Here is a 20,411-nt window from a genome sequence, read left to right on the forward strand (position 1 = left end):
TTCTGCAGCGATATGCCATCCCATCTGGTTTGGGCTTAGTGGGACTATCATTTGTTTTTCAACAGGACAATGACCCAACACACCTCCAGGCTGTGTAAGGGCTATTTGACCAAGAAGGAGAGTGATGGAGTGCTGCATCAGATGACCTGGCCTCCACAATCCCCCGACCTCAACCAAATTGAGATGGTTTGGGATGAGTCGGATGGCAGAGTGAAGGAAATGCAGCCAACAGAAAACATGTAGGTGATGTCATGGCGAAATACGTAATCGGGTCTAATGGCCGTCTCGCACTAAACTGCGCATGTGCAGGCTGTCAAATTAAAGGCACTCCTTCTATATAAAGTAGTTTTTTACAAAAATGAAAACGTGTTAGTTTGTCACTTTCCCAAGGTTGTAGTAATAACATATTCACCTACTTAAGATATTGGCTCGAATCTAGGTTGCACCTTTAGATTTTGAGAAAATTACAACTAAGGAATACTTTTTTCACTTATCTTATTGACTTCTCAAACCCCAACCCGTGGCCTGGTCTGTTTGGTCTGTTTCTCAAGCGTTCCCTAAAGTCTCAGGATGTTGCGCCTCTGGGTTGAGAAACTCTGGTTTTAGCCTATTTTCTTACTGGGCTGTCTTTGGTGTGGTCTCGTTTTATCATTGTTAAAATCTTCATATACAGTCAATGGTTAAAATGCATAATATTTATATACAAATATGATCTGATAAAACATAGTGGATTAAATAATCATAAGAACAAAATTAATCTATCAAATTCGAAGAAAAAAAAAGGTTTTGCCAGCAAACTGATATAGTTTAACCCTTTTCAGATTCCGTACTTTTTACGACAATTTGGTAAATCATACGGCTTTCGTTCTGTTTATGATGCAGCATGAATGCTGCACTTGAATAAGACATGTGCTTGTGAATTGTTCTTTATACCTCAGTGATGTGAATAGATTTTGATTTATTGTATATTAATTAAGATTCTGAATGTCGACTAATTATTTCACAATGCACGAAAGACTTCTTCCAGCCTCTCCGAACTGGTACTGTTCGCGATGCAGTGACACGAATGACAAAGGTATATTGGCGTTTGGAGCTAAAAACACCATATATTTGGTTGACGTTAGAGCATCATCCTCTACAGTTGTTGGTAAGTATCCTATTCTTCTTATATCAGCCATTTTGTGTTCTAGAAGTCAGTAAGTGGATATGTTCCATATCAACATGGCTAATTTCTGTTCTAATTTGTCTTGCTTTCAGGTGAACTGGTTGGTCACAGAGAGAGAGTGTCTGGCTTCTCATTCTGCCAGCATGCCGGCCAAAGCCATAATTGTGCCAGTACCTCTGATGATGGGACTGTTAAATTCTGGGACACAAATGAGATGGTCCTTGTAAAGGAGCATAAAACTCACCAGGTTAGTTCCACTAAGAGTCCTTTTAGAATTGTGTTGATTGCATCTTGTCTGTCTCTCCCAGGTATAAGATTACTTTTCTAAATATAGTTTTTCAAAGTATTGTATCTAAGTCTATTATGTCATTGGCCCACAGAACACCATCACAGCCCTCCACTGGTCCCCCGGAGAGAAGAACCTTGTGGTGTCAGGGGATGAGAAGGGCATTGTGGTCTGCTACTGGTACAACACTGGTGAATCTCAAAGCTTCTTCCCCGAACCAAGGAATATCTTCTGCCTGTCCTGCTCCCCTCACAACTGGCACTACGTTGCTGTGGGGTAGGAGATTTAACCTCTAGTGGTGCATGCATGCACAATAATTTCTTAGACTGAGAAGTGTACATTTTAGGGCTGTCCACAACAACAACAAAAATCTTGGTCGACTGAAAGTCGTCTGTTCTTTCGACCAATCGATTGGTCGAAATTTAAAACGCGGATTTTTTAATAAAATCAACTATATATGCATTGAGCTTGTCTGATGCTTTAAGCTCACTGTTTGATGAAATAAGACGCAAATTACTCAAGACTGAGCCAGAGATCAAGTTAAACAGAAGAAAAAAACTACTTAACCTGTCCCAACCATCCTCCTCCCGTTCCTACTGGCTTTCACAAATTCTGCCTGAAGTTGCCAGTAATAGGCTACACAAGAGTTCTGCAAACTTTCTCATGTGGAATGACAATGTATCTTACAATTTCTACCTATCTGCATGCTAGTTATGGTTTTCATATGCACATGTTTCATTTCATTTATAATAACGTCTTCGTATCTCAAAATCATTGTCATGTGGTTAATCAAAATTCTATCCAAATGAAAATTATACAAACCTAAAAAGTAACTTCTATTGCTATTGCCAACTATGTAAAAATAGCCTATAAAGCCAACAAATAAAAACATTGCAGCCTGGAGGTAGAAAATATCCTATAAGTCACATTGGCTATGCATGGCCTGTCTGCAACAAACTTGAAATATTGTATCAACTATTAACTTGGGTCCGGCCTGAAGCTCCTTGCAACATTGTATAAACTATTCTGGGCCGTCAGTTTCTCGTGCCAGTGAGCTCGGGACAGACACAGCTGTAGGCTATTTGCGCAAGGGATAAGAAGTAATCAGGTAGGCCTATTTTATGAAGATTCCACTGGGTCAGAGCATGATATTTTTTTCCCTTTCATGCTGAGTGATTATCGAAAGGGGGAGAGAGCTAGAACGATTTTTCAAATACATTGAGGAGTTATTGTCATTCTCAATGGATGTAAAAACAGACTTTGTTTGCTTGCTGTTTGAGGTGAAGAAAATATTACTTTGAGAAGCTCGACAGCTCATTAGTATGTCTGGCTTAATGCACCACCACTATCAGATCCCCAAAAGGACACATTTTATATTCCTACATTTGCAGGCAGTCCAGGTAGCCTATAGGGCTACTTCTATGCGCAATCAGGTGCGCGTCCTTACTCAACATTGACAGGAGCGCTCCAAACAAAAGACAATGACTAAATTGACAAAACTCATAAATGGAATGAAATGAACAAAACTTGTTTCTCACAAGTGTAGCATAGGTTGTGCACTCTGCAAACAACGTGTCCACTTTGACAATGAGAACGGTAAAAGACTGGAGTAATAATATATTGGATGCATTGACAGACATTACCGTAACCAAACAAACATTGTAGATTAGAAGTTATAGGAATTAACGGTAAATGTACTACCATTACATATATCACATATGTAATGGGGAATTGATAGACACTAACAATCAAACACGAACAATTCACACAATGAAGTTATGAAACAATGAATGTGCACAAAATGGCGGGAGAGCACATTCTGGAGAGCGACGTACATTGTGCAGCCACACCCCTTCTTCTTGGGACTGTGGCATCCCCTCAGCCTCCGCAATGGATTAGGTCACTGAGATGGGCGCGAATAAGACAGGTGTCTCGTGTGCCATTAAAAAAAATATATATTTGCTACTGCTCGACCAAAAAAAATCTCGGTCGACCAACATCCTATCGCCCAAACAATCGACCCGTCGAATTATTGGGGTCAGCCCTAGTACATTTCACAGCATCCATCTATATGCATCACGAAAGGCAAATACCAGGGACAAATGACTTCCCAGGAAAACATTCCATATGGTTATGTATCTTAATCTCTCTCAGGTACAAAGATGGCATGATTGTCCTGATTGACATCAGTAAGAAAGGTGAGGTGGTGCATCGTCTCCGTGGCCATGACGACGAGATCCACGCCCTGGCCTGGGCTCCACTGCCCAATGAGGAGGTGCTTTACAGCAGGGCAGACGACAACACAGCTGGTGGGTTATGAAAGATGCTGTGCCGAGCGATCCTAAATGTATTCAGTCAGTGACAAGTGGCATGATGAGAAGACTATCTATTTTTAGTCATCAGATTTTTTTACATTTTTTTAAACATTTGAGTCATTTTAGCAGACGCTCTTATCCAGAGCAACTTAGTTAGTGAGTGCATACATCATTTTTTATACTGGCCCCCGTGGGAATCGAACCCACAACCCTGGCGTTGCAAACGCCATGCTCTACCAACTGAGCTACATCCCTGCCGGCCATTCCCTCCCCTACCCTGGACGACGCTGGGCCAATTGTGCGCCGCCCCATGGGTCTCCCGGTCGCGGCCGGCTACGACAGAGCCTGGATTCGAACCAGGATCTCTAGTGGCACAGCTAGCACTGCGATGCTTTGGAATGGTCAACAGTGCCCTGCCAGAGGATCTCAGGCTGCTTCCTGGCTCCTAGGAGATATAAGATCCGATATATAGGATGAGGCTAAACCAAGCCTAGCCTTAAACGTGTGTAATACAATTTTAAGCGACTGGTAGCCAGCTAAGAGAAGCTAAAATAGGTGTGATATGGTAATAGATACATTTCCTAGTGCCTGTTAAAAGCTGATGTGGTTAACAGAATACATTTTACCCCTTTGTCCACCAATGTAAAGCCTATGGCCAGAAACCTTGGTGTCCTTTTTTTACCCTGACCTAAACCTCAAGCTGCATGTGAAGAAGGTTGTCCAGTCCTGCTCATCTAAGAAATATAGCTAAAGTCAAGTATTTTATTTCAGTCACTGATCTGGAGAAAGTTATACATGCTTTTATTTCCTCATGCCTATATTACTGTAACTCAGTCAGAAATCACTCCATCTACAGTAAGTTCAAAATGCTGCAACTCAGCTTTTAACAGGCACTAGGAAATGTATCTATTACCATATCACACCTATTTTAGCTTCTCTTAGCTGGCTACCAGTCGCTTAAAATTGTATTACACACGTTTAAGGCTAGGCTTGGTTTAGCCTCATTCTATATCTCGGATCTTATATCTCCTAGGAACCAGGAAGCAGCCTGAGATCCTCTGGCAGGGCACTGTTGACCATTCCAAAGTCTAGGTTGAAAACAAAATTAGCATTTGCCTTTAGGGCCCCTAGACTTTGGAATGGTCTTCCAGAGGAGATCAGGCTTGCGGAGTCTTTTTAAATCCCTTCTGAAGATACACTTTTATAAAGATGCTTTTAATGTATGATTTTAATTAGCTATCCTTTTTCATTCTCCTTTCTTTGTTTCTTTGTTAGTACTGTTGTATTTATTGTTATGTTATGATGTGAAGCACTTTGTTAATTTGTTACTTATTACAATTATATTTTCAGAAACAACCAATGTGATGACAGAAGGCAAAGAAAAGGGATGTTATCTTGCATCTGGGAGCAAGGACCAGACCATAAGAATCTGGAGCACGCTGAAAGGCAAAGGTGAGACGACAACCTAACTGAGTTATCAACCTGCATCCTCCATAGCATTTATGCATATTATACTACTATTGAGAGTTGGTGCAGTATGCTCTTTAAGAGGGTCCCATCTCTTGGAGTTAAACATGATTGTCTCCCTCTCTCAGGTGTGATGACCATGAAGCTACCATTCCTGAAGAGAAGAGGGACAGGGGTGGATCCTGCAGTCAAGGAGAGACTCTGGCTCACTGTGCACTGGCCCAAGGGGAAGCCAACGCAAGTCGTGTCAAGCTGCTTTGGGTATGAACTATAAAAACATAATTGAGGATGGTAAAGTTAATTGTGATAAATATGATTTAGTCTGCAACTTGCTAATACTTAGTCTTTTGATCATTCATTTTGCCCAGACTGTACTAACATCCCCCTGTGTGTGAAGGGGTGAGCTGATCTTGTGGGACCTCACCAAGGGAGGCAAGCAGAAGTGGAGCCTGTTGGGAACATCGTCAGAGGGCCAGAACCACAGCAGGATCGTGTTCAACATGAGCTCAGTGTGTGTTCAGGACAACAGAGAGCTCCTGCTCAGCACCTCAATGGACAGAGAGGTGAGATGGGGTTAAACACACTCGATGCAGCTTTAAAGCAATTTACTGAATGTCTCTTTTGACAACAGTGACACTTTGAGTATGGTGTGAGTTTTTGAGAAGTCAAAATTGCGCCCTATAAGTGGTCAAACATGCAGTCTGTCAGCAGTACTTAGTGTGCATATGTGCCGAGAGTGATTACAGAATCCATGTTGGCAAGAATTTCTCACTCAATTTGCTTCTCTTATCATTATTCCAGATAAAATGCTGGGACCTGTCGTCGTTGGACTGCTGCTGGACCCTTCCCACCCTGGGGGGGTTTGTGTACACCCTTACCTTCTCTCCTGTGGGTATGGGCTGCATGGCCCTGGGGGTGGGAGACGGCATGATCCGCGTGTGGAGCACCCTCTCTATCCAGAACAAGTATGACACCAAGACCTTCTGGCAGGGCATCAAGTCCAAAGTCACAGCGGTAAGAGACTCTTAGGGCATATTGATATCAGTTATTGTCTACTGGTTTATGGTAAAAGTGAAGATGGCTAGCGCATGTGTGTGTGACAATTCCCAATTCCTTGTTCATTGCAGTTGTCCTGGCATCCAACCAAAGAAGGATCCTTAGCTTTTGGAACCGATGACGGCAAAGTTGGCATTTACGATGCTTTCTCTAACAAGTAAGAGAAACACTTCGTCTACAACTTTCTCTTAACTCTAGTATCTGAGATACTGTATGTTGGCAGTTTAATCAAATCCATACTGTTAGTGATTATCATCACTTCTCACCAAGATAATGACATTTCATATCTGTTATGACATTAATGAATGGTCTTTATTGTGTTGTTCCCAGGCCGCCTCAGGTATCCAGCACTTATCACAGGAAGACTGTGTACACATTAGCCTGGGGACCCCCAGTCCCCCCTCTGTCATTTGGTAAGCTCTTAATAAGTCTATCAAAGTGTGTGTACTGTATGCTGAGAACCCTCTGACCCAGCAACTTCTGTGATGGGCGTTGTGCCAAAGCCATGAGTCAGCAGAAAGCATGCAGCTCTTGACGCTTTTGTAATATACTCCATAATTGAATGAGTTGCGAAAACGATTACCTCTCTCCCTGAGCCATTCATTGGGAAATCAAGATGGTGAAAGTTAATTTTACCAGCTGCCGGCAGATTACATTTTGATTACCATATCAGTCATTCAGTCTTTTGAGCAGTAAACATAATTGCTCCTGTGTGAAGGATCTGCTGATGGTTTCTAAACCAACAAAGACCTGTTAATTTGTTTAGACACTTTCAACTGGAAAGGCTCCTCCTGCTGGTGGCTCGGAATGTCATGTGGACATTGAGATTGAGATGTGACCTCTTGAGGGTTATCATTAACGGATTAGTATTATCAGACTCTGCAACCATCAGATCATCAGATAATATACCATAATATACGCTGGATGAGTATGATTGTGTGTGTGTTTGTGTGAATAAGTGAGACAAGGGGGTGCTGAAACAGTGTGTAACAGTCAGTGTGTCATCCAGGTGGAGCAGGAGACCGTCTGTCCTACAGCCTGTATAGCTGTGCTGGAGAGGGCCTCATCCTACAGCATGACCCCTGGAAACTGGCGGGAGAGGCCACAGACATTGACAGGGTCATCAAGGACACCAACAGCATCAAGGTGAGTTGGAAAGGATATCTACATTTATGCATTTCCTTTTCAGCAGGACATAATTCCTTAAGTATTTTACCCAATCACTGTATGTGGCGATGTGCAATTGAATATAATGTTGGTAATTTGAATAGGTTTTGAAGGTCATGTTCTATTTTCTGCAGCACAAGCTGTCACCCCACACAGATCTCAGCTGGAAACCAGATGGTAAAGTTGTGGCCATCGGCAATGAGGACGGGTGAGTCCTCTCATTCCCTTAAACTGTGTATATAGGCCTGGAGAATTGCCTGGAACCAACTGTCATCTAAAATGATTGAGTGCCTGTCTAAAATGAAAGACTATAGCTGTACTGATGGTTTTACTGTAATGTGGTAGATTTTATTTATGTATCCATTTACGCTAGGTCTCAAAGTGCTTGAAATTAAATGGGGCTAACTACATTTCCTGGCTTTGTCTCTCTTTCAGGTCCATAGAGGTGTACCAGGCTCCGACTCTCAAGCTGCTGTGTACCATCCAGCAGCACCATAAGATCATCAACGTGCTGCGCTGGCACCATGACCACAGTTCCCTGCCCGAGCTGCAGTACCTCCTGGCCTCTGGGTCCAGCAACGCCTTGGTCTACGTCCACGACCTCCGCACTGTCATAGGTGAGGAGAGTTCCCCAGGGGTATATTCTAGGGCTGAATCTTATTTTGAGATCTGAGTGTTAACTTAAATATTCTACTGATATGTTGTCTGATCTGTGTGAAAGACAAGTGTGCATATCTCAAGGTATGATGCAGTGAGGGTAATATGGGGTGTAGAGGCAGCAGTGGGCCAGCAGAGGGCTCTATTGGGAATGGTAGCTATGGTAACTAATGTTGTTGGAAGATGTTTAGCTATGCATGGGTTAGCAATTTCTGGTTAATTTCACAGTATTTAAATTTCTATTGGTCATTGTTTTTCTTTGTATGTGTTCAGAGACTCCTCCAGAGAGTCCCGTTGTGATGACAGAGGCATATCGGAGCCTGACGGGTCACACAGCCAAGATCACCGGCCTGGCCTGGAGCCCCCACCACGACGGGAGACTGGTCACCGTCTGTTACGATGGTACAGCACAGGTCCGTCCCAATGTGTTATTTATCTAACGACAGCTACACAGACCCAGCCTTTACACCTTTTACTAGTGCCTACTGTTTTCTTCCATGTGGTTCTATATAGTGATGGGGGGGGGGAAATCGATACAGTTACATATTGCGATATTATTTTGGCCAATATATCTATACATGGACTCCCAAGTATCGATTAGTTTCATTTTTTGTTGTTGCTAGGTAGCGTTAGCTAGCACTAGTTGGCTGTACCTGTGCCAAAACTCTGGTATAGTTCATCCTATAGCTTGTTGTCCATCCACTTTTTAAATAGTGAGCCAACATGTTTTCAGCACTTTTATTTCCATGACTGATTTTTTTTTTTAATTATCATGCTCTCTCTTGTCTCTCTGCAGCAGACATATCGTGAGCAATATGTTTGGAACATGAAATCGCAATTAAAATCGCAGTATCGAGTCACAATACATATAGAATCGTTCTATATTTGATAGCTTTCATTTGCTATATAATCTATGTGGTCCCCAGGTGTGGGACGTGCAGAAGGAGGAGGGGCTGTGTAACTACAGGGGCCACAGGGGCCGGCTGCTGTGTGTCCAGTGGTCTCCTGTGGACCCGGACCTGGTCTGGACAGGAGCAGATGACTTCACTGTGCAGGAGTGGGCTGTGTCCAAGCAGGAGTTCACCAAGCCCCCCAAAGGTAACAACATTTATTTTTTTCTCCTAGTTTTATTCACAGTTGCTTTTTAAAAAGTTTCTGGTTGTGTAAATGGTTAACATTTGAGCATTTTAATATATTTGATTGTAAAGATCCATAACATTTAGAGTGCAATGAATTGTATAATGTTCTAATGATAATACAAATGTAAAAATGCCTTTCTCTTCTTAGCGAAAAAGACACTTGACCAAAAGGCCAAGTTAAAGGCCAAGAAGAAGAAGAAGACAACAGGGAAAGGAGGAGCAAAGGCTGAGGAAAGCTTGTCTCTAAATGGAGAGGGGAATAAAGGAGGGGCGTCCCCGGCACCAGGAGAAAGACCGTCTGACAATGAGGAAGAGGAGGAGGGGGGGAGCGAGACCACTAGCATCTCCTCAGTGACAGGTAGCACTGTAGCCATGTCCAATCTACTATTACATTGTCTTTCTCAATCCAGTCATCTCCTTCAATTGCATCTGCCATACGCAATAAGTAAATAATGATCATGTCATACAGCTCACACATACTACTCTTTTTTTTATTTTAGTGTCTTCATCCAGTAATCAGATGGACAGACCAGTGATGGATAAAGTGCAAAATGGAGGGAAATCCTTACTCACTGTAAAGAAAGAAATGAAAAAAGTGGAGAGAACAGGTACTGTATGTTATGGAATCCTATCAAAATACACTGTAAGAACATTGTTCATAGGGCACAGAGTTTTTCCTGACCACGTGACCTAACCAGGAAAAACGTAGGGCCCTATATTAAATGACTAGTGTAAGTATCCGTCTCCATCCACTCCAACCCCTCTTGCGGTCGGTCTTTCCTCCAGAGGTGTCTCTGAAGAAGAGGAAGCCTCGCTCCATGCTGCCCCTCAGTACGTCCATGGACCACCGACCCAGAGAAGACCTCCAGCAGGACTGTCTCAACCTGGCCACAGTCAGGCACTCTGAGGGTGAGACTATCAATCCATCCTTATCTGTATTATACCACAAGATTAGACATGTAGCTACACCTTTTGAGGACCTATACCAGGGATCATCAACTAGATTCAGCTGCGGGCAGATTTTTTTTTCCTGAGTGGATGGTCGGGGGGCCGGAATGTAATTACAAATAATTTGTAGACTGCAAATTGACCGCAAGAAGCCCAAACAGATATGTTTGACTAAAACATAATCATTTCAACCCTTTCTTACATTTGTATACAATCACGTCTCTATTATGCGTGGGAATATATGGGAACAGATTTCTTAAATTAAAATCACTTGGAGCTGATTTCCTGGTGTCATGTTTTCTTGCTCAAATCTTTGGGGGCCAAATAAAACCACCGTGGGCCAAATTCGGCCCGCAGGCCGCCAGTTGGGGATCCCTGACCTATACAATCAACAAGTACTCAACTATTGTTTCCTGGCTACATTTTCATGTGTAGGTGCCAGCATATTTTAAAAAAAGCACAAGGATTTGTCTTTAGTTAAGTCTGCATCATAAGATTCATGAGACATGGTCCAGAAAGATAAGGCAGGTCATAATTGTCTGTCCTTCATAGAGCAGTGTTTGACTCTGACCCTGTCTTTGTCCCCCCGTCTGTCCTCAGCACCTCCTGCCAACTGTGTCCCAGGCCTGGGAGATCACATCCAACTGGGGCTGTTCGCAGACAGAGACGCCCTCTATAGGATGTTCCAGGAGGAGGGTGAGGACGCTATCTTATGTTGTATTATATGATTGTTATTACACGTTCATAATGATTACACACTTTTTAACACTAACACTTGTTATAATAATATATATATACTACATGACCCCCCCTTTGCTGCTATAACAGCCTCCACTCTTCTGGGAAGGCTTTCCACTATATGTTGGAACATTGCTGCGGGACTTGCTTCCATTCAGCCACAAGAGCATTAGTGAGGTTGGGCACTGATGTTGGGCGATTAGGCCTGGCTCGCAGTCAGCGTTCCAATTCATCCCAAAGGTGTTCGATGGGGTTGAGGTCAGGGCTCTGTGCAGGCCATTCAAGTTCTTCCACACCGATCTCAACAAACCATTTCTGTATGGACCTCGCTTTGTGCACAGGGCATTGTCATGCTGAAACAGGAAAGGGCCTTCCCCAAACTGTTGCCACCAAGTTGGAAGCACAGAATCGTCTAGAATGTAATTGCATGCTGTAGCGTTAAGATTTACCTTCACTGGAGCTAAGGGGCCTAGCCCGAACCATGAAAAACAGCCCCAGATCATTATTCCTCCTCCACCAAACTTTGGGGCAGGTAGCATTCTCCTGGCATCCGCTAAACCCAGATTAGTGAAGTGTGATTCATCACTCCAGAGAACAGTTTTCCACTGCTCCTGGGTCCAATGGCGGTGAGCTTTACACCACTCCAGCCGACGCTTGGCATTGTGCATGGTGATCTTAGGCTTGTGTGCGGCTGCTCGGCCATGGAAACCCATTTCATGAAGCTCCCGACGAACAGTTCTTGTGCTGACGTTGCTTCCAGAGGCAGTTTGGAACTCAGTAGTGAGTGTTGCAACCGAGGACAGATGATTTTTACGCGCTTTAGCACTCAGCGGTCCCGTTCTTTGAGCTTGTGTGGCCTACCACTTCGGGGCTGAGCTGTTGTTGCTCCTAGACGTTTCCACTTCACAATAACAGCACTTACAGTAGGCCGGGCCAGCTCTAGCAGGGCAAACATTTGACGAACTGACTTGTTGGAAAGGTGGCATCCTATGACGGTGCCACGTTGAAAGTCACAGCTCTTCAGTAAGGCATTCTACTAACAATGTTTGTCTATGGAGATTGCATGGCTGTGTGCTCGATTTTATACACCTGTCAGCAACGGGTGTGGCTGAAATAGCCAATTCCACTAATTTTGAAGGGGTGTCCACATGCTGTTGTATATAGAGTGCATTCGGAAAGTATTAAGACCCCTTCCCTTTTTCCACATTTTGTTACGTTACAGCCGTATTCTAAAATTGATTAAATTAAATGTTTTCCTCATCAATCTACACCCACTACCCCATAATGTCAAAGCGAAAACAGGTTTTTTGAAATGTTAGTAAATGTATTACAAATAAAAAAACAGAAATGATGGTGGCCACTGTATTCAGAACCTTTGCTATGAGACTCGAAATTGAGCTCAGGTGCATCCTGTTTCCATTGATCATCCTTGCTGTTTCTACTTGATTGGAGTCCTGTGGTAAATTGAATGGACATGATTTGGATAGGTACACACCTGTCTATATAAGGTCCCACAGTTGACAGTGCAGGTCAGAGCAAAAACCAAGCTATGAGGTCGAAATAATTGTCCGTAGAGCTCCGAGACAGGATTGTGTTGAGGCACAGATCTGAGGAAGGGTACCAAAAAAAATCTGCAGCATTGAAGGTCCCCAAGAACACAGTGGCCTCCCATCATTCTTAAATGGAAGAAGTTTGGAACCACCATGACTCTTCCTAGAGCTGGCTGCCTGGCCAAACTGAGCAAATGGGGGGAGAAAGGCCTTGGTCAGGGAGGTGACCAAGAACCCGATGGTCACTCTGACAGAGCTCCAGAGGCCCTCTGTGGAGATGGGAGAACCTTCCAGAAGGACAACCATCTCTGCAGCACTCCACCAATCAGGCCTTTATGGAAGAGTGGCCAAACGGAAGCCACTCCTCAGTAAAAGGCACATGACAGCCCGCTAAAGGACTCTCAGACCATGAGAAACAAGATTCTCTGGTCTGATGAAACCAAAATTGAACTCTTTGGCCTGAATACCAAGCGTCATGTCTGGAGGAAACCTGGCACCATCCCTACGGTGAAGCATGGGGGTGGCAGCATCATGCTGTGGGGATGTTTTTCAGCGGCAGGGAGACTAGTCAGGATCGAGGGAAAGATGAAGGGAGAAAAGTACAGAGAGATCCTTGATGAAAACCTGCTTCAGAGCACTCAGGTCCTCAGACTGGGGCGAAGGTTCACATTCCAACAAGACAATGACCCTAAGCACACAGCCAAGACAACGCAGGAGTGGCTTCGGCACAAGTCTCTGAATGTCCTTGAGTGGCCCAGCCGGACTTGAACCTGATCGAACATCTCTGGAGAGACCTGAAAATAGCTTTGCAGTGACGCTCCCCATCCAAGATGACAGAGCTTGAGAAGAATGGGAGAAACTCCCCAAATACAAGTGTGCCAAGCTTGTAGCGTAATACCCAAGAAGACTCGAGAGGCTGTAATCGCTGTCAAAGGTGCTTCAACAAAGTACTGAGTAAAGGGTCTGAATACTTATGTAAATAAGGTATTTCTGCTTTATTTTTTATTTTTATAAATTTGCTAAAATCCTGTTTTTGCGTTGTCATTATGGGGATTGTGTGTAGATTGATGATGGAAAACATTTAATTTAATCAATTTTAGAATAAGGCTTTAACTTAACAAAATGTCTGAATACTTTCCGAGTGCACTATGTATGTTATTTATATATATGTGTGTGTGTGTGCGCACACACACACACTACTGTTCAAAAGTTTTAGAACACTTACTCATTCACGGGTTTTTCTTTATTTTTACTATTTTCTACACTGTAGAATAATAGTGAAGATATCAAAACTTTGAAATAACACATGGAATCATGTAGTAACCAATAAAGTGTTAAACAAATCAAAATATATATTATAGATTCTTCAAAGTAGCCACCCTTTGCCTTGACAGCTTTGCACACTCTTGGCATTCTCTCAACCAGCTTCACCTGGAATGCTTTCCCAACAGTCTTGAAGGAGTTCCCACATATTCTGAGCACTTGTTGGCTGCTTTTCCTTCACTCTGCGGTCCAACTCATCCCAAACCATCTCAATTGGGTTGAGGTCGGGTGATTGTTGATGCCAGGTCATCTGATGCAGCACTCCATCACTCTCCTTCTTGGTCAAATAGCCCTTACACAGCCTGGAGGTGTGTTGGGTCATTGTCCTGTGGAAAAACAAATGATAGTCCCACTAAGCGCAAACCAGATGGGATGGCGTATTGTCATGAGACGTATCGATGCAGAATGCTGTGGTAGCCATGCTGGTTAAGTGTGCCTTGAATTGAAAATAAATCACAGACAGTGTCACCAGCAAAGCACCATCACACCACCTCCTCCATGCTTCAAGGTGGGAACCACACATGCGGAGATCATCTGTTCACCTACTCTTTGTCTCACAAAGACACGGCGGTTAGAACCAAAAATCTCAAATTTGGACTCTTCAGACCACTCAAATGAATTTATCCTCTGTGGCAGAGGTAACTCTGGGTCTTCCTTTCCTGTGGCGGTCCTCATGAGAGGCAGTTTCATCATAGCGCTTGATGGTTTTTGCGACTGCACTTGAAGAAGCTTTCAAAGTTCTTGAAATGTTCCGTATTGACTGACCTCCATGTCTTAAAGTAATGATGGACTGTCGTTTCTCTTTGCTTATTTGAGCTGTCCTTGCCATAATATGGACTTGGTCTTTTACCAAATAGGGCGATCTTCTGTATACCACCCCTACCTTGTCACAACTGATTGATTGGCTCAAACGCATTAAGAAGGAAAGACATTCCAAAAATTAACTTTTAACAAGGCACACCTGTTAATTGAAATGCATTCCAGGTGACTACCTCATGGTTGAGAGAATGTCAAGAGTGTGCAAAGCTGTCATCAAGGCAATGGGTGGCTACTTTGAAGAATCTCAAATATAAAATATATTTTGATTTGTTTAACACTTTTTTTTGGTTACTACATGATTCCATGTGTGTTATTTCATAGTTTTGATGTCTTCACTATTATTCTACAATGTAGAAAATAGTAAAATAAAGAAAAACCCTTGAATGAGTAGGTGTGTCCAAACTTTTGACGGGTACTGTATGTGTATGTGTGTTAGGGTAAAAGGTGACTAACAAGTCACTTCCATTCTCCTTATGTTGTGGTGTCTCTTTGATCCTGTAGAGGAGGGCCATGTGGAGGCAGGTCACTATGAGTCTGCAGTGTACCTGAGACTGTGGAAAGGTGACATCACTGGAGCTCTGCAAGTGGCCACTGAGAAAGGAGAGCTGAGTGATCACCTGCTCTCTGTTGCACCTATGGGTAAAGAGCACTCATTTAAATTGTGAAATGGTTTTATGTCTTTCATATTTATTCCATTTTATAATGCATATTTAGAATATTAAGTTATTCCGATTCAGCAACCAACTTGTCAATTTAGTTAGTCTGATAGTATACGTTTTTGTTCTCTTGCTCCTTGACACAGTAATCTGTTTCTCTGTGGTGAAGTGCTGTATGTATGTATGTATGCATGCATGTGTGTAATAGTACTTGTGAAACCCTCTCAGCTGGTTACCAGGTGTGGCTGAGGACAGTGGAGGTCTATGTGAAGCAGCTGTGTCTTCAGGAGCAGTTCCTCAAGGCTGCCTCCCATCTTCTCTCAATCAACAAGGTCTACGAGGCCATCGACCTCCTCAAGTCCCACCAGCTCTACAGGTTATTCAGCAGACACACACGTTCATCTGTTTATTTTACACATAAATGATGAAATAAAGAATAACAAAGTTAGTGTTGTAGGAAGATCCATTAGAGTAATTAACTTCTACTAAGTGGTAGGATTTTAGGTTGTGTTACCTGTGACTGACCTATCAATGGGAGTGATCATTGTAATCTCTGAGCTGTGAGTGAAATGTTTGTGTGCTCTCTCAGGGAGGCCATAGCCCTGGCCAAGGCTAGGCTGCAGCCAGACGACCCTGTGCTCAAGGAGCTCTACACCACCTGGGCAGCCGTGCTGGAGAAAGACGGCCACTTGTCTACTGCTGCTAAATGGTAAATAACAGACTCTAACATGTACCTATTTTCATTAATAAAACTGCATCTTGGTGTAAAAGTGCACTGTGCAATGCATGGAGAGTAAAAGCTGGTTCCTCGGAATAGCTGACTTGATGCTAATGGAACTCGCTGTGTATTTATCACCCAGTTATCTCGCTGTGGACTCCAGCTTCGACGCAGCCAAAGTCATCGCCAAGAAAAACGACCCTATCTCACTGAAGACAGCCTCCAGTCTGGCGAGGATCGTTGGTGAAAGCGACCTGTCCTATTCACTCTCCCTGAGATGTGCCAAAGACCTGGCGTCCTCTCAGGATTGGCTGGGAGCACAGCAACTCCTCAGCACACATGAGAGCCTATTGGTAAGTTGCCCTGAACTAGCTGATGCTCATAGATGAAGATACTATATATAGTCCCATTGATTAGCTATAGATGATGGTCAGATAAGATATGGGTGTTGATTTTCATGCTTTATCTCTACTGTCCCCCTCTCCTCTGCTATAGGCCCACCGGTTACATTACTGCACTATTGAGTTGCTCACTGTGAGTCTAACAGGGACAGACGTAGTGACTTGGACCTGTTCCTCCATCCATCCCTGGTCTACTCCCTGTAAGAGCGAAGATGGCTTCCTGGCTACCCTGAGGGCTGTGTGGGAGAGGGGGTTTGCTGTCTCCCCCAGCAACCCAGAGAAACTCAAAGCTCTTCACCAACAACTGAAGGCCATAGAGAATCCTCAGACGACACCTAACGTTCCTATGAAACAGGTAGGTCATCAGTGGACAGAGGCTGGGCTGGGGTAAAATTATTCTGTTGATGGGATGGAGAGATATTGACACATGATCTTAGTCTGCAAATGTAAGTTTGTAGACATTTAGTGGAAGATCTACTCTGTTGTAGACAGTGGTGCCTCTGTCTGTGTTTTAATCTGAACCCACTGCAATGCTCTTGTCCCCCTCCAGCTTCTGATCCTTCTGTCCCTTGACCTGACCCTGGGCGCAGTGAGCTGGTTGCTAGGTGACTGGGGGGCGGCCCTAGAGGAGCTGTTGCAGGGCGTGGCCAGAGGGAATGAGGCGGGTCACTTCTCGCTGATGTCAGAGACCTGCAGGCTGCTGTTTCCTCAAGGTGACGCAACATCTTAGTTTAGCCATCTTTATTATCCATGGCAGGGATTACACACTGAGATGTATGTATGTGAAGATAAATCAAAATGTATACAATGTATTATTCTTGCACATATACAGTAATTGTATTTGTACAGTACCTTTAATTTCGTTACACCCTCAATAACATCTGCTAAATATGTGTATGTGACCAATAAAATTAGATACATTTGATTTAGAAATGCTACCATAGAGCAGTGTGTCCAATACATATCTTAAAACAGGTGTTTTTTTTGGCTGTTGTATGTATATAAAAAATAATCTTAATATACAGTTGGTGGCACAGACTGGTTAGTAAGTAAGTTAAAAACATTTTTTTACTGTAATATAATGCATTGATAACATGTTTTTAATAAAGACATTTGGATGGATTTTAACAGTAGAAGAGTGGCATGGCAGCTTCAGAGTTCTTCTTAGATGCACTCCAGCCTGTGCAGTGTCCGTGGACATACCAGTATAGGAGCTGCCCCAGGGAAGTGTCCACCGCCAATATAGTAGTGTTCAGAGTTGCAGCCAGTTGGTTTAACCCCAGAGCAGATGCCCATTCGTTATTGATCTCTCTGAATGTGTTGAAGCCAGGCTTAAACTCATTTCTTGGCTTGGGTCCATAAAAGTCTCTGGTGGTTTGTGTGTCTCCGTGGTTGTAGATGATAAGAATGGCTGGTCCTCTGTTGTTTCAAGACCCCACATTGTATCTCACCAGGTAACGCTTGAAGAGTTGGTAGAGGTTTCCCCTTTGAAGGGTGAGGAAGCGTCTCTGTGTGGTAGCGCAGGATGGAGGCCAGGTTCCAGTGTGTTCCAGAGGAGTTGTTGGGGACGTGCCACACTGACATGTCCTCCGCCATGTTGTCATAATACCCAGGGCTCTTGGAAGGCGTCGGCGGTTGCACCCTTTGGTGTTCCAAAAGTGGACCTGTTGGCCCAGTTCCCCTCTCTGTCTGGCCGGTTGGGGTTGCTGCCCTGCTGGCTGGATCAGTGGTTGCCTACCGTGCACTTCCCGTAAATGTTGTTCTCGTGCACGCTCGCCACCAGTGTCTAGCTGCCTACGGTGGTCATATCACAGAAGGTCTGGTACACGACCCCACTTGCTGTGGTCAGGTAGTACAGCCCATCTTCATGTTGGTCATATCGGTCCCTTATTTCTTTACAGCTTCTGGCAACGGGTTCTGTTTCAAAGCCTCTCCAGACTATTAAAGTCAGTTCTGGCCCCTGCATGCCTGCCCTCCTGTACTGCTGGCACTGCTTGTGCAAGTTAAATTAGTTGTAAGTCTACATGTTATATATTTAACCATCAGTAGAGGGGGATCATCAACAGGAGATCACAGGACATCATGTCTGCAATGGATGTGGTGAGGTCTCAGAGAAATGTCTGAGTCTAACTTCAGGAGGTTCTGTTTGTGTTCAAGTCTTGGCAATACTTCGATTTATACCCATGCCAGCTCTGATTTGATCTGTCTTATCCATATGCTCTTATCTGCCATGTCTGAGAGATAAAACTGAATACAAAGCTAGGATTTACTGTAATGGCATTTACTGGAAAGTACAAGCCTACCTCAGCAAAATTGTGTTGATAACAAGAATGGTAAAACAGCAAAACAATTATTTACATTTTAGTCATTTAGCAGACGCTCTTATCCAGAGCGACTTAATTAGTGAGTGCATACATTTTTCCCCCCATGGGAATCGAACCCACAACCCTGGCGTTGCAAACACCATGCTCTACCAACTGAGCTGCACGGGCCTAGTTGATTATCAATAACATTCATGAGGCCTCACGTTTGATAAAAGATACTCACGTTACGCTCAAGTGTATTGCTACCTCAACCCTTTTAATCTGTGTGAACTAGTCCATTCCAGGAAGAAAGGCCCAACCCTTTAACTGCAGACACACTTTTCTTTAATGTGCACAGACAGGTGACAACAGGGCAATCTGCATACAGTACTCAATTCATTTCAATGGAAGTGTGGACACTAACTGTATGGTTCTCATCTTCCAAATGTATGAAGGAAATGCGTCCTTTTGAACCCTACTCTTTCTCTGCTAGGTATCGACTCCATCTCAGAACACAAAAAGATGGTGGACCCCTCTGATGAGAAGGCCTTGGCTGCAGCTCGGAGCCTGGAGGCATTTGTGTGTTACCAGGACCTCTACCACATGTGGTGGAGCCACAGCACTAACACAGCAGGAGCTCAGAGAGACATGACTAATGGACTGCACTCAGCCAGCAAGAACCACAACAATGGATTAGACGGCCGTGTTACTGACACTCCAAATGGAGATGGGATGGGATGGTGTCTGAGCACTCAGAATGGAGATGTGACGAAAGGAGTGTGTGTGAACGCTTGCCAGGTGCTGCTGTCTGAGCCCCACGCGACCTGCCAGGCCACCCAGAGGACTATAGCAGAGATCAAGCAGAGACTGGCCTCCATGGTGCACCAGCACAGCCGAACCCAGGAGACTAAAGCCAGCCCTGGGGAGGGACAGACTGAAAGGCCCACCTTGGCCCAGGGCTCCACTCCCACAGACAGCCAAGAGTCCAGTGATGCAGGGCAAGGGTACGGCATATTTTTTTATATTTCTAATTGTGCCTTTGGACATTTTAGAGTTAGCTGTTTAGCATAGAAAGACAACTGCAATGATTTGTTACTTGACAGTCTGAAACTGTAATAGTGTATTCAGACAAATAGTTGGTGTAAGTGAAAGTTATGATTGTCTGTCAGATATTGAGCTTTTGTAATCTTTGTTTTTCAGACCTGACACTGAATCCTTACCCTCCTTGATTGCCATGGTTTCTGAGCACCACAAAGAGTTGGCTGACATCCCAGACCATGTCAAAGTAAGACACCCTCATACTTTTTTACTGAACATTTTCCTGCTGCTATTGTTTTTGAATATTTTTGCTCTCCCATTTCAGGAATATCCATACCCAGATGTTCTGGAGTGCTGCTTAGTTCTTCTCTATTTGAGTAAGAGTTCTGCTCTTGTTCCTGATCACCTAAAGAATGAAGCAGTGGCCTTGTTCCGCAAGTATGGAACTCCCTCTCTCCGCAAGGCCTCCCAGCGATTCCTATCTTAATGGTTATAGATGCATGTTATTTTTCTATGACTTGTTTTTGTTAAATGTAAAATGCACTTAGTAAGAATGGAAAATATGTATGTATATCAATAAATAAACCTTTTCACTCTCTGATTTACTATACGAACACCAGCCTTCAAATAAATTGACATGTATTGATTCATCAGAAGTAGGATTT

The 20,411-nt window shown here is 43.6% G+C and overlaps 1 protein-coding gene and 1 pseudogene across 1 annotated transcript; one reads left to right on the forward strand and one right to left on the reverse strand.

Moving 5' to 3' along the window:
- Positions 1–855: 855 nt before the first annotated feature.
- On the forward strand, positions 856–20,341 carry LOC121579419 (gem-associated protein 5). Its single transcript, XM_041894003.1, has 28 exons — positions 856–1,147; positions 1,258–1,412; positions 1,546–1,727; positions 3,606–3,760; positions 5,117–5,218; positions 5,362–5,494; positions 5,631–5,796; positions 6,035–6,247; positions 6,361–6,446; positions 6,620–6,702; positions 7,299–7,435; positions 7,591–7,664; positions 7,892–8,073; positions 8,387–8,526; positions 9,040–9,211; positions 9,401–9,610; positions 9,753–9,860; positions 10,039–10,161; positions 10,801–10,896; positions 15,132–15,269; positions 15,515–15,662; positions 15,876–15,995; positions 16,147–16,357; positions 16,500–16,760; positions 16,956–17,118; positions 19,202–19,712; positions 19,909–19,993; positions 20,072–20,341. The coding sequence occupies exons 1-28, from the start codon at positions 985–987 to the stop codon at positions 20,231–20,233; spliced, it is 4,479 nt and encodes a 1,492-aa protein (XP_041749937.1). The 5' UTR covers positions 856–984; the 3' UTR covers positions 20,234–20,341.
- On the reverse strand, positions 17,131–18,822 carry LOC121579421 (annotated as a pseudogene).
- Positions 20,342–20,411: the final 70 nt, after the last annotated feature.

This window comes from Coregonus clupeaformis, chromosome 13 (genome assembly GCF_020615455.1).
Source record: "Coregonus clupeaformis isolate EN_2021a chromosome 13, ASM2061545v1, whole genome shotgun sequence".
NCBI classification, from domain to species: Eukaryota; Metazoa; Chordata; class Actinopteri; order Salmoniformes; family Salmonidae; genus Coregonus; species Coregonus clupeaformis.

Excerpts from the sequence above, each read along its gene's own strand:
- LOC121579419 (XM_041894003.1), top strand. The coding sequence starts at position 985 with ATGTCGACTAATTATTTCACAATGCACGAAAGACTTCTTCCAGCCTCT. Across the intron at positions 3,761-5,116 it reads GGCAGACGACAACACAGCTG|AAACAACCAATGTGATGACA; the intron begins GTGGGTTATGAA and ends TTATATTTTCAG. Across the intron at positions 7,665-7,891 it reads GCCATCGGCAATGAGGACGG|GTCCATAGAGGTGTACCAGG; the intron begins GTGAGTCCTCTC and ends TCTCTCTTTCAG.